The sequence below is a fragment of the Clupea harengus genome, chromosome 18, assembly GCF_900700415.2.
Source record: "Clupea harengus chromosome 18, Ch_v2.0.2, whole genome shotgun sequence".
Classification (NCBI taxonomy): Eukaryota; Metazoa; Chordata; class Actinopteri; order Clupeiformes; family Clupeidae; genus Clupea; species Clupea harengus.
This window is the reverse complement of record NC_045169.1, coordinates 26262757-26276537: the sequence shown is the minus strand read 5'-3', so window position 1 is coordinate 26276537 and position 13781 is coordinate 26262757. Positions and strand designations below refer to the sequence as shown.

General features: G+C 42.9%; 1 protein-coding gene across 1 annotated transcript; it reads right to left on the bottom strand.

Moving 5' to 3' along the window:
* Positions 1–2511: 2511 nt before the first annotated feature.
* Positions 2512–12008, bottom strand: LOC116224712 (C-type lectin domain family 4 member F-like). The gene is made up of 10 exons (XM_031585367.1): positions 11812–12008; positions 10922–11002; positions 10469–10519; positions 9823–10020; positions 6539–6598; positions 4746–4862; positions 4499–4582; positions 4072–4232; positions 3869–3966; positions 2512–3294 (listed from the first exon to the last, which is right to left on the bottom strand). Exons 1-10 carry the CDS (start codon positions 11888–11890, stop codon positions 3162–3164), a joined length of 1062 nt encoding a protein of 353 aa, XP_031441227.1. The 5' UTR covers positions 11891–12008; the 3' UTR covers positions 2512–3161.
* Positions 12009–13781: the final 1773 nt, after the last annotated feature.

Sequence of the window (13781 nt, the reverse complement as noted above, 5' to 3'; positions counted from 1 at the left end):
AGAAACTCATGGATGTGTTCATTACATTCCCTGGCCATGTCCGAGTAAATGCAATCAAAGAGGGCTTTTATGGAATTGCAGGCAATTGAGTTATTCAATATTTCACCATTTAATGAAAATAATTATGAATTAATAAAATATGAAGGATATGACACTGACAAGCTGTTCAATACAATACCATGGCACATATTGTATTGACTCACCATTCTGAATAATGTTTTTGTGCTCAGTTTTTACTTGCCTGTCCTCTTGATGTCTGGGTTGCAACTACATGGGGGTTGAGCACTCATAATTATATGACAGTGTTAGTACACCATAGCATATCATTATTGTAGAAATGATTAAGGTGGACTCATGATAAGAAGAGAGAAACTAACACAATTTCTTTTCACTGCTTCAATTTATTGAATTTCTGATTATGAATAATGCATACATACATACATACTGATCCGCCCATACACAGATTTGCACACACATATTCAAACTCCTACTTTTATATGGTAATTTACACATACATGTATATACAAATATATAGTACATGATACATAAGCGCATACAGTACATACATCCTCATAAGTATCTATTAATTCATATGAATTAGACACTCTTTTGCCTTGTTTTTATCTACTTATTCTGAAAGAGTTGAGATAATTATTTTCGCTAGCAGGATCTCATTCGATGATTCATTTCATTAAGCCTACTGCCAGCAGGCACATTTAAAGAAACATGATCTGATTGATTGAGGTAATGAGGCACTTAGAATTAGCCTATACATTTTCCCAACATTTACGCATTCAACTTGTTGGCGATATTTTGCCATGCTTCTTGTCTTGCTCTCGCAGCGGGGGTGGTGTTGGATTTTGCCATGATTATGGTCTTGTATTCTTCATAAGCGTTCATGATCATCTCCTGCTCAACAGCAGTGAAAAAAGACGCTCTTTCTTTGAGTTTAGTTGCCATTATACACCGTTAGAAAATCATGGTTTTGGTGATCGACGCTTCCCACTTTTGAAGTAGGACAGGCACGCGCAATTGCCCTGATAAGTGAAGTCTGGTTCGAATTAACGACATTGTTTGAGCGCTCAACTGTTCCCTCCTGATGTGTTTGCTCACCTGTTCCCTGTTATTACCTGTTCCCTGCCGTGTCTGTCACCCTGCCAAGATCCACACTCGTTACTGGATTATCACTCTGTTCTTATCTAGCTTCTTGTGGTTGTGGTTTTGGTCTGGTTATGTTCTGACTGGACTCTTTGCCAGGATAACTATATGAGAAAGCTTTGGTTTTTAGAACTTGTGTCTGTTCAGAAAGGATGTACTGCTCGAGGCTCTTGAAACGATGATGCTTCTACAACCAAACTAGTTTGGTGCTTTGAAGCTTTTGGCACATTGCTCCACTATGCCATCTAGTGGTCAATACAAAATCCTACACCAACTGCGGCATCCAGAAGTTTAGTACATTGTTGCATCGTGTTAGGATTTATTTGTATACATTGCATTATATTTCACACATTGCTCTTTATTCACATCAGAGTTGTATGGTTTTTTTCATCTTCTAAATACAAATTTGAGATGTTGAGCAGACCAATAAATTATGTGAGTTTTTATTGCATTGTGTGCTTAGCTATTCTTAATTTCTATTCTATTGAACTTTAAGGATCAAAATATTGAATTGAAAACTTAGTTTTCCTCCTTACTCTGCTTTGGTCTTTGTTTTGGGGTCATACTCACACTGTTTTTGTGACGCCACCCTTCACTGAGTCTGGGCCCAGCCTGCCCTCCCCCTCAACCCTTTACCAGACCTGCCCTCCTTCTCAACCTGCTATTATTTCCCTTAATTATGTACTTCTCATTCTGCAAACCATGTAAACATATGATGCAGTGTGTGTGTGTGTGTGTGTGTGTGTGTGTGTGTGTGTGTGTGTGTGTGTGTGTGTGTGTGTGTGACTGTGTGTGTGTGTGCAGTTTTAAAAATACGACTACTGCAGCAACCTCTGTTCATATTGATGGTAACTCGGATTTCCGAGTACCTGCAGTGCTCCAACATAACCACAGGGAAACGGGCGTATGTCAAGTGGCAACCTGATGAGGAGCTAAGCACAACGCCTTGAATTCTCTGATTAAACTCTATAAACTCTGACTTTACTTTATTTTGTGTTCTATGTTCCGCTGCCCCTAGGCCCAGGAACTAGTATTGTAGTATGGTTTTGAAACGAGTATATAGCCTTATACACACTCCTAAAAAACAAACAAATCTATCCTGGGTAAAATTAAATGTTTAAATGTAAAAAGACATAAATACATTACAAACATTTCTGGAAGAATTTTAATTATCCATACATTTATCCAGTGAAGTATGTTTGTATAAAGTATGTTGAAATAGTTAGAAGAGATGTATCCACAGTGGATATTTCACTGGGAAGACTCTGTAACATCCTTAAACAACATCTTCTTTGCATTAAAAGGTGTCAGAACACATCAAGAAATTCACACAGCCATGGAGGACAGTGCAGGCACGAAATATCTGAATTTATTACATATACAATTATATAGAAAAAGTATACATTTGGAACATACACATGTAATGTAATATTATTTGGGTAACACTTGACTTCCGCCTACAGAGGTCTGCCTTTCTATTTGTTCACTGAACATCACCTTAACCAATGCCAACCCCTAACCCTAACCTCAGCCATCAATTATAGGTAACAGAGTTTCAGCAGATAGTTTGTTTATAATCTGAGCATTTGTAGATCGTCCGATTCATTTTCTATAAATATGTATCCTGGTTGTGCATGACATAAAAGAACAGAGGGTATTAAAGCAACACTTAAGGAAACAGATGAACATTTACACACTACACTTACACCGCATAACAAGGATGCTTAATACAAAGGCACCAAAGCATTTTGACTTCTAAAAACTGCTATTTAATGCAGATTTTAGTGGAGGGAAAATATGTTGACAAAAACAGGGTTTAGAATGAGAAAATGAATATAAAAAAGAGGTAAATGTACAGACAAAATGTTGGTTAACTGGTTAACTGGCCATTTGGGCAAGAAGAGAATTTCAGAGGAGAATACAACTTCTCTCTCTAAACATGTTTTTTTGTTCATTCACAGAGGCCATTACTCTTTCAGCTTCACAGGCCTGTATGGTTATAGTCAAACTACAGCTTTACATTCGCAAACACTTTGTAAATAATCATTACACCAGCTATATTTCCAAGTGTTCTGAGTTCTTGTGTATTCTGTCCGCACACATCCATCATATTTAGGCTCGCCATAGCTCCAATATCTGTGCATGCACAAAATGATGCCAAGTGAGAAAACAAGCGTGGCAGAAGTACTGTATTCACAGTTTTAAAGGACAATAATGTTGTTTGGTTTGATAGAAGAGATGATTTCAAAAGTCACAAATCACATTGACCTCATAGCATAATCCATTCAACTGAAGGTTCATTTAAACAACATAATGCAGTTACTGACATGCAAGTGTGCTCTCCCTTAACCTCCACACATATTTTATGTTCAATGACACAACGTACAGTTATCAGCACCTCTGCTAATGGGTAAAGATGCAAAGATAACTACTTGTGGGTCTCCTTATTGCCGTGATGACCACACACTTTAACAGAACTAGAAAACCACTGAGTTGAATGAAATTAAATGAAATGAGATAGAAAAATAGAATCTACTGTATACTATGCCTGATAAATATGTTCCAGTGGGGGAAGTGCTAAAGATACCTTAGAAACACTGCAGGGATGTCAGACACTACATCATGATTGCACCACAATCTTCTACAATAATGAATCTACAATTTAAATGTTACATCAAAGGAGAAACATATATATGTAAGGAGTACTGACCCGGGGCCTGTGAGTGGTGTGTTGTCCACCCAGTACCATTTTCCATAGGAGTGTTTTAGTCCTATCCAGTACTCCCCTGAGTGGCGATGTATGTATTGCTACAATGAAATGAACAAAGAATTGTATATTATAATAGATATTATAATAGCTCTTGGTATTATGATGAAAGTCATCTTGTGTTAAGACTGAGAATAGTATTCCACCTGTTCCTTCTCACTCTCTATGATGACCAGGTCTCCTCCCTTAGTCACACAGGCATCTTTACTCGCAGTCCAGGTCTTCTTGTAAGTGGAAAAGTAATACCACTTTCCACTGAAATACTCCCAGCCATCTGCAGACTTCTTCTCTGCTTCAATCTTTAAATCTGGAAGATGGCAATTCATTAAGGTAGCACGTGTATCCACCTGTATGAGTAATTCATTAAGGTAGCACGTGTAAACCATGTATGGAGGAAAGTTTGTCTTGAATCCTCTACTTTTATCAGCCAAGCCGAGCAATATTGGGGTTTAAAAGCAGACCAAAAAACATCATATCAAGTGTCCTTATTACAGAGGTCAGAGGTCATCTCATACATCAAGACTTATCTTGACAATGATTTATGGTCTCTAAGAAGAACCAGACATAACTCACCCTCAAGTTTAGTCTGGATGTCTGTCTTTTCCTCGGAGAGAGCCGTGTAGCTCCTCTGTAACTGTGTCAAGTTCATCTGAGTCTCTTCACAAACAAACAGAGTTTCATTCAGAAAATGTCTGGATCGTGTATCATGTAAATAATAATAGATGACTCACTGTTTTGGTGGCAGAAAACAATGCACACCGAGTTGATAATGCAGCCATAACTATTTAGCCTACCTGATAACAAATGAATGATGACTTACTGTTGAGGTGATTCCTCAGCTGTGTCATCTCTTCAGAACTACTGTTGAGTTGAAGCCACAGCTGTGTCTTCTCTTCAGAACTACGGTTGAGTTGATGCCACAGCCGTGTGTGTACCTCTGGTCAGTGGATGGAAGGTGAACACCAAAGTATTTTTGACAGTATAGTCAAGCAGTAGTATCAGTATTGATTTCCCTTCTAAGTCCACACAACACACAAGGTTAGGGGGCTGCTGGGGAGTTGATTGCTGGGTATTCAACTACGAGACTTGCCATGTCAACAGTGAACAGTGTCAACGGTATTGTATGATCAACAGGTATAATATCTTCTGTTTGAGTGTTTGCTGAACTTAGAATCATATTTGCTTGCCAGAAGGTGTATTTTGAATCACTGTGAAAGTGCTTTACCCAAGAGTTCCTTCTGAAGGCGTCTAGACCAGGGGTTTTCAACTGGTTTTGTCCCAGGGACCACCATTCTGACTAGAAAGTAATTTGCGGCCCACTGATGTGCCTGCACGCGCATGCGTGTTTGTAACCGCCGCCGCCACGCCCCTCCCCCCGCACAGATATTATGTGTGAAATGATCAGGGTACATCGCTAGCCGCCACCACGCCCCCTCCCCCTGCACAGATATTCTGCTATGCTATACTTAAATATGTGCAGTTATCAGGGTAGATCGCTAACCGCCGTCACCACGCCCCCTCCCCCCGCACACATATTCTGCGTAATCTGGAAATGTGTTGAAATAGCAAAGCGAATTTTGCTAATAAAAATTAAAAAATGGTGAACTGATCAACATGTCGCGGACCACAGACCCCCGGTTGAAAATGTTAGTATCCTCTCTAATGCTCAAGGGACTCTGGCTGTTACGTGTCTATTGTGTTTGTTTTGACATGTGCTCCTTGTGTTTTTGTTATGCCATGTGTTTTCTGTTTTGTTCTGACACTCCGCCCCACCTGCCTTGTCACTTCCTGCATTTCCCTGTCATCATCTACCACACCTGTCCTGTTAATCAGTCTACTTGTTGTCCTGATTAGTTTCTCCTGCCTCCTGTTTGCTTCCCACCAATTATCTGTTTCCCCTCCAGTATTTAAGTTCAGTCTGCCCTTGGTTCTATGTCTGGTCGTAACCTAAGATCTGTCTGAAAGAATCTGTCTGATGAGCCTGGATTGTAACTCGTCTGTATCTGCTGGCTTGAGATAAGTTGTTGTTTTTTGTGTTTCTTCGTCTGCTCTGACTGCTCTGAGTTTTTGGATCTTTTGTGCGTTACCTTTTTGGATCTTTTGTGCGTTACCCTTTTGAATTTTTTGGATCTTTTGTGTGTTGATTTTTTGAACTTTTGATTGACCTTTTTTGTACAAATAAACCCTAATTTTTCCCCGCATTTTTGGTCTGCATTTGGGTCTCTTTTCCTCCGGAGCTTAACAGAAAATCCCTGGTCTAGACCATTGCCATGCCTCTACAATAGCAAGTTGTGTTGTGAGCTCACAGTAAGATATAATGGTCATCTGTTATTTCAGTGCCATATAAACATCACTGCCCACCATCAGCACTAATACATCCTGATGCAAGGGCAACTTGTAAGCTTGTGATGACGTTTATGATAGTTACTAAATAATGGTAATATGTCACTGTAATATCAATGGGCCTTGAGTGTCGTGGCTTCTAGTTGCGGTTATGGTGTCGCCCATGCCGTGTTAATGACATAGTCAGGCTGTATCAAACATTTGATATAAGGCTAAAATGATGTGTTCGCCTTGTTTTTAATTGAGCACCTGTCGTCACCTCGTACTCACCAGTGTTGTTCTTCTGAAGAGCATGCTGTCTCTCCGTATGTGAGCGTGCACTTGAGGCATCTGATGAAGGCGTCATTGAAAGAAAACCACAATCACCACCACCCACACACACACACACACACACACACACACACACACACTGATGAAGGCGTCATTGAGAGAAAACCACAATCACCACCACGATGCTAACAGTATTCAGAATCAGAATAGTATTTATTGCCAAGTAGGTTTACACCTACCTGGAATTTGTTCTGATGTATAGGTGCATACAGTAAACATAAAAACATACAAACACAGTAAGTACTACACATAACATAAAACATAAAAACACAGTAAGTACTACACAAACACAATAAGTACTACAATACAAAAAGCAGGGCAGGAGTGCAAATGTGAATGTGCAATGTGCAGTGTGCAATGTAGTGAGTGTTAACATAACACAGGCTTGAGGTGTGGGGGCGGGATGAGAGTCCACGTCAGGTGGCCTTGTTACTAAGGCCAACGGCAGCCGGGAAGAAGCTGGTTTTGTGGCGTGAGGTTTTGGTCCTGATGGACCACAGCCTCCTGCCGGAGGGAAGGACCTCGAAAAGTTTGTGACCCGGGTGTGAGGGATCGGCCACAATCTTACCTGCCCGCCTCAGGGTCCTAGAGGCAAACAGGTCCTGTAGAGAGGGCAGATTGCAGCCAATCACCTTCTCGGCGGAACGGATGATACGCTGCAGTCTGCCTTTGTCATTGGCAGTGGTAGCAGCGTACCAGACGGTGATGGAGGAGGTGAGGATGGACTCGATGATGCAGGTGTAGAAGTGCACCATCATTGTCTTTGGCAGGTTAAACTTCTTCAGCTGCCGCAGAAAGTACATCCTCTGTTGAGCTCTTTTGGTGAGGGAGCTGATGTTCAGCCCCCACTTGAGGTCCTGGGAGATGATGGTGCCCAGGAAGCGGAAGGACTCCGCAGTGTCGACTGGGGAGTCACTCAGGGTGATGGGGGTGGGTGGGGCTGGGTTCCTTCTGAAGTCTACGACCATCTCCACTGTCTTCAGAGCATTTAGCTCCAGGTTGTTCTGCCCACACCAGGTCACCAGATGGTCAACCTCCCACCTGTAAGCGGACTCATCCCCCCCAGAGATGAGCCCAATGAGGGTGGTGTCGTCCGCGAACTTAAGGAGTTTGACGGACTGGTGACTGGAGGTGCAGCTGTTGGTATACAGGGAGAAGAGTAGAGGGGAAAGAACGCAGCCCTGAGGGGAACCGGTGCTTATGGTCCTGGAGTCAGAGACATGCTTCCCCAGCCTCACGCGTTGCCTCCTGTCAGACAGGAAGTCTGTGATCCACCTGCAGGTGGAGTCAGGCACGTTCAGCTGGGAGAGCTTGTCCTGAAGCAGAGCCGGAATGATTGTGTTGAAGGCAGAGCTGAAGTCAACAAACAGGATCCTGGCGTAGGTTCCTGAGGAGTCCAGGTGCTGGAGGATGAGTGAAGGGCCATGTTTACTGCATCGTCTACAGACCTGTTAGCTCTGTAGGCAAACTGCAGGGGGTCCAGTAGAGGGTCAGTGATGGCTTTGAGGTGAACCAGCACCAGACGCTCAAATGCCTTCATAACCACAGAGGTCAGGGCGACGGGTCTGTAGTCGTTGAGTCCAGTGACTTTTGTTTTTTTGGGGACTGGGATGATGGATCTTGAAGCAGGCTGGTACATGGCATATCTCCAGTGAGGTGTTAAAAATGTCTGTGAACACCGGAGACAGCTGATCAGCACAGTGCTTCAGGATTGATGGAGAAACAGAGTCTGGCCCGGCTGCTTTACGGGGGTTCTGTCTCTTAAAAAGTCTGTTGACGTCTCTCTCAAGGATGGAGAGAGTCGTCACTGTGGAGGGGGAGGGGGGGGGGGGGGGGCTCTGAGGTGGGCGGTTGTGAGGCGCAGGCCTCTGCTGTGGTGGGGGCGGTGCAGTTGATGGGCTGGGGCTGGAGGGAGGTGTCACGGGGGATGGTGTCAGGACTGTTCCATTGTCCATCAAAGCGACAGTAGAACTCATTCAAGTTGTTGGCCAGGCGTGAGTCGTTAGTGGAGTGGGGGGCTCTAGGCTTGCAATTGGTGATCAGCCTAAGCCCTTTCCAGACGGAGGCAGAGTCGTTGGCTGAGAACTGGTGTTCAAGTTTCTTAGAATACACACGTTTAGCATCTCTCACCTCCTTCCTAAACCTGTATTTAGACTCTACATATCCGTCTCTATTCCCACTCCTGAACGCCTCATCCTTCTCCAACCTCAACTTTTTGAGTTTCACTGTGAACCAGGGTTTGTCATTATTAAAAGCATACTGGATTATGTGTGCTCTGGTTGGCTGTTAAACCCTTGTACTTTTTTACTCTACAACTCTTGTACTTTTGCACTTACTTCAAAGTGCTTCATGGCAGAGCATGAGAACCAAGTAAAAAAGAACCCTAGGCAGGTTCATGTGATGAGTTAAACAACCCTAGGCAGGTTAATGTGATGAGTTAAAGAACCCTAGGCAGGTTAATGTAATGAGTTGAAGAACCCTAGGCTGGTTCATGTGATGAGTTTAAGAACCCTAGGCAGGTTCATGTGATCAGTTTAAGAACCCTAGGCATGTTCATGTGATGAGTCAAGACTGGCTGAGGCCTGCTTGTGATTTTTTTCACAACTGAAACGGGCATCATGAAATCATATTGCTTCATGCACTATTTTTTTCTCTAATTGGCATTGACACTAGGCCCCCACACCAATATCTGCCTAGTACATTGACCTCATATGACCTCCATCATCTGCAGTGCCACCTACTGGTCAGTGACAAAAGAAACATCTGTATGAATGAATGTTGGGGGCAAACATCCACACTTGCCCTCTGTGTGCAAACTTAGAAGAGCACAAGTGTCTGTACTTACAGAGAAGAGCACAAGTGTGAAGAGCACAAGTGTGTGTACTTACAGAGAAGATCACAAGTGTGTTTACTTACAGAGAAGAGCACACGTGTCTGTACTTACAGAGCACACCCAGTGTGAAGAGCACAAGTGTGTGTACTTACAGAGAAGATCACAAGTGTCTGTACTTACAGAGCACACCCAGTGTGAAGAGCACAAGTGTGTGTACTTACAGAGAAGAGCACAAGTGTCTGTACTTACAGAGAAGAGCACAAGTGTGAAGAGCACACGTGTGTGTACTTACAGAGAAGAGCACAAGTGTCTGTACTTACAGAGAAGAGCACAAGTGTGAAGAGCACAAGTGTCTGTACTTACAGTGAAGAGCACAATTGTGTGTACTTACAGAGCACACCCAGTGTGAAGAGCACAAGCAGCAGAAGAGCAGAGAGAAAGAGAAGCCAGACTGTGGGTTTCAGAAAGACTCTCCACTGGAACCTCTCCGCTGACGCTGTTATGGGGGCGGGGTCATCGGGGTCACGTGCAGAAGTGGGCCGAGCAGCGGGGTCATCGGGGTCACGTGCAGAAGTGGGCCGAGCGTCATCTGACCTCAGCAAACCACATGAGGATACGTGCTTAGGTATCATTTTAACATAACACCTTTTCCTTGTACTACACCCACATGTACTATAAGAGGCATGGTAGGCCTACAAGGCCAAAGCAGATAATACACGGAGCACTTAACACTCTATACAAACTTAATAGTATAAACTCAAAACTGTTAAAACTCTATACAAACTTAATAGTATCAACTTAAAACTGTTAAAACTCTATACAAACTTAATAGTATAAACTTAAAACTGTTAAAACTCTATACAAACTTAATAGCACAGACACACATATAATGACAATATTTAAAACGCCATCAACTTATCACTGAGGACACAGCCTGATACATATTTTCTTGTACAGACAACAACACACAAATACAGAAACCACACACACACATACACACACACACACACACACACACACACACACACCTAACATACCTTGATTGGGAAGACTGACTTTTGAGTAGATAACACAGTGCCTCCCTGCAGCTGGAAATCATAAAAAGCAGAAGTCAATATCAAGATGGAAACTGTAGTTGATGCTATTTTGACATCCGTTTTAACATTTTCACTGTAATAACTGGAAGTGTATATTTGTGGTTGACATGGCAACGGTGGCACAGGATGTGACTGCAGACTCTCAATAAAGCACAGGATGTGACTCTAAAAAAAAGCATGCAAATGACTTCCTGTTCTTGTTAAAGCTTCAACACTTGAGTCTCCAGAACCCTGCCCTACTTTCACACATCACTCACACACACACACACACACACACACACACACACACACACACACACACTCACACACACCCACACACACACATCACTCACGCCCACCCTTGTCTCACTCACACACACACACACACACACACACACACACACACACACTCACCCTTGTCTCCCTCATGTTGTCCGGGTCTCCCTGATACGGGCATGTGGATGTTTGAGTATGTGGCATCATCAGCGGTTGTTTCTGAAGTTTGGGGAAAGAATTAAGAAGCAGAATTGCAGTTCAGGGGGCATGGTCCACAGATCTGCACATCTGTTCCTCTGAGCGAGTTACCATGGGAATGGGACTATAGGCAGTCATCAACTCACTCAGAAGCAGATCAACCATAGGACCAGGACTATAAGCAGTCATCAACTCACTCAGAAGCAGATCAACCATGCGACCAGGACTATAAGCAGTCATCAACTCACTCAGAAGCAGATCAACCATGCGACCAGGACTATAAGCAGTCATCAACTCACTCAGAAGCAGATCAACCATGGGACCAGGACTATAGGCAGTCATCAACTCACTCAGAAGCAGATCAACCATGGGACCAGGACTATAAGCAGTCATCAACTCACTCAGAAGCAGATCAACTTTATGTCAAGATGAAAAATGACTATGGGCCTTTAGAAGGGCACTTGTAGATGAGCCTGTATCATGAGTGTGCGTGCAAAATGTCATTTAACACAATGATTACAAGACCATGTGTCAACGTCTATGTGTTCAATGGTCCATAGACGACACAGATTTTCAAAAATAGCTACCAAGTCTATTTCAGTTCCCTGAACGCTTAAAATCCCAACTACTATACAAGGGCAATCAAACTAAAGGGGAAACTAAAATCAATACATAAAATAAGGACTGGCAATGTGAAGTTTGTTACAATTAACACAGAAAATCAAAATAGTGTGATTGTACTGATGCTTGAGTTGGTTTTCACCATATAGGAAGACAACGCATTTGTGCTCACCCTAATTTGAGAAGAAGAAGTTGAGAGATACACTTACCTGCTTCCGCTGAGGTCAATTGACCTGGTGTGTCTTTTGTGTGGTAGTTTACAACGGCATACACGGGATCTCTGGACATCTTGACAGACAGACAGCTTCTCGTTTATGAAAGGGACCGCACAGACTTGCACTTCTCTCTTTCTCACATTCACAGCAGTCACACCCCAGTCACCAAACTACTCCCCCTCCCCCCATACACACACACACACACTCACACACACGCACATGCACACACACAATAATACACATTTATTGTCTCTGCTCTCTCCTGCAGCTACAAACTATTGTGTTGTTGTACACAACATATTTATATATATATTTATTTATATAAACCACATCTATGCCTCTTCAGTAACAGACCTGTGTGCCCTTATTGGGCAAGTTTGACTGTATCCTAACTATCTCCCCGGGTGAAACACTCTGCCTTCACGTGTAGTGCCACATTGGTCATATGAAACAAACCCACAACAGGATTACATTGAGAGGCCTGCAGTACGAGCAGAGAAGGCCTTGGTCGGTGACAGTGCTGAAAGATTATGCCTGCCTCGTAGAAACAGAACAGTCTGATTAGCTGATCATGCTGATGTGCCTGTCAATCCAAATGAGATTTTCTATTGATCAGCGCTGCTGAGGCGAGGTGAAGGCCTTGGAGGTCACAGCCACGACAACATACTTGAATGGAATGGAAATCGTTCTGGGAAAATTTACAGATAATTAACAAGCAAGCTAAAATACTATTTAGGAAAGCATTACATTTTCTCCATTTTGAAAATGGTGAGGCCTTCAGGGAAGGTTTAGCAGGCCCTGACTGTCTGCTATTGGGATTTGCAGATCATATTTTACACGTCACATAGCTATTAAAGTTAGCTTTATCAGCATATAACAGTCTTGGTGCCTTAACCGTAAAAAAAAATAAAAAAAAATTGCCATTATTGATTCTCAGTACAGGCCTAGTGGCACCTGAATTGTAATATATACCGTTCTGCATTATTATTAGCTAAATTAATTAAATTGTTAAACTTATACTTACCGACACAAAAACAAAGAAATTAAATAGATACTGGACTGAGGCTTACCAGTAGGGGCAGATAATTAGGCAGAGAGGGCAGTACCTTCGGAGGTCACGACTTTAGCTGAGTCAGAGGCAGTGGATAAGGACTTTAGCTGAGTCAGAGGCAGTGGATAAGGACTTTAGCTGAGTCAGAGGCAGTGGATAAGGACTTTAGCTGAGTCAGAGGCAGTGGATAAGGACTTTAGCTGAGTCAGAGGCAGTGGATAAGGACTTTAGCTGAGTCAGAGGCAGTGGATAAGGACTTTAACTGAGTCAGAGGCAGTGGATAAGGACTTTAGCTGAGTCAGAGGCAGTGGATAAGGACTTTAGCTGGGTCAGAGGCAGTGGATAAGGACTTTAGCTGAGTCAGAGGCAGTGGATAAGGACTTTAACTGAGTCAGAGGCAGTGGATAAGGACTTTAGCTGAGGCAGTGGATAAGGACTTTAGCTGGGTCAGAGGCAGTCGATAAGGACTTTAGCTGAGTCAGAGGCAGTGGATAAGGACTTTAGCTGAGTCAGAGGCAGTGGATAAGGACTTTAACTGAGTCAGTGGATAAGGACTTTAGCTGAGGCAGAGTCAGTGGATAAGGACTTTAACGTATCCACTGCCCCTCACCCAGCTAATGTCAGTTGCAGCTTCACACCTTTAGTGCACAAGTGTACATAAAAACACCCCAGACACTTCAGTCTCTCCGCTTGCTTCAGGAAAAGTGCTGACAGGGGTGGTGGATGATTTGATCTTTGCAACTGTGCTAGCCAGAATTATGATCCGATCCTTCAGGTAACTCTCACATGGTACAGCACAGGAGTGGTTTTCGCCCAGTCATGACTTTGTACAGCTTTACTGTTTCGCATTCACTGTGTATCTTCATACAGCGGCATTGCACTAGTTACATATTTTTTTTCTTTTTTTTTGCAA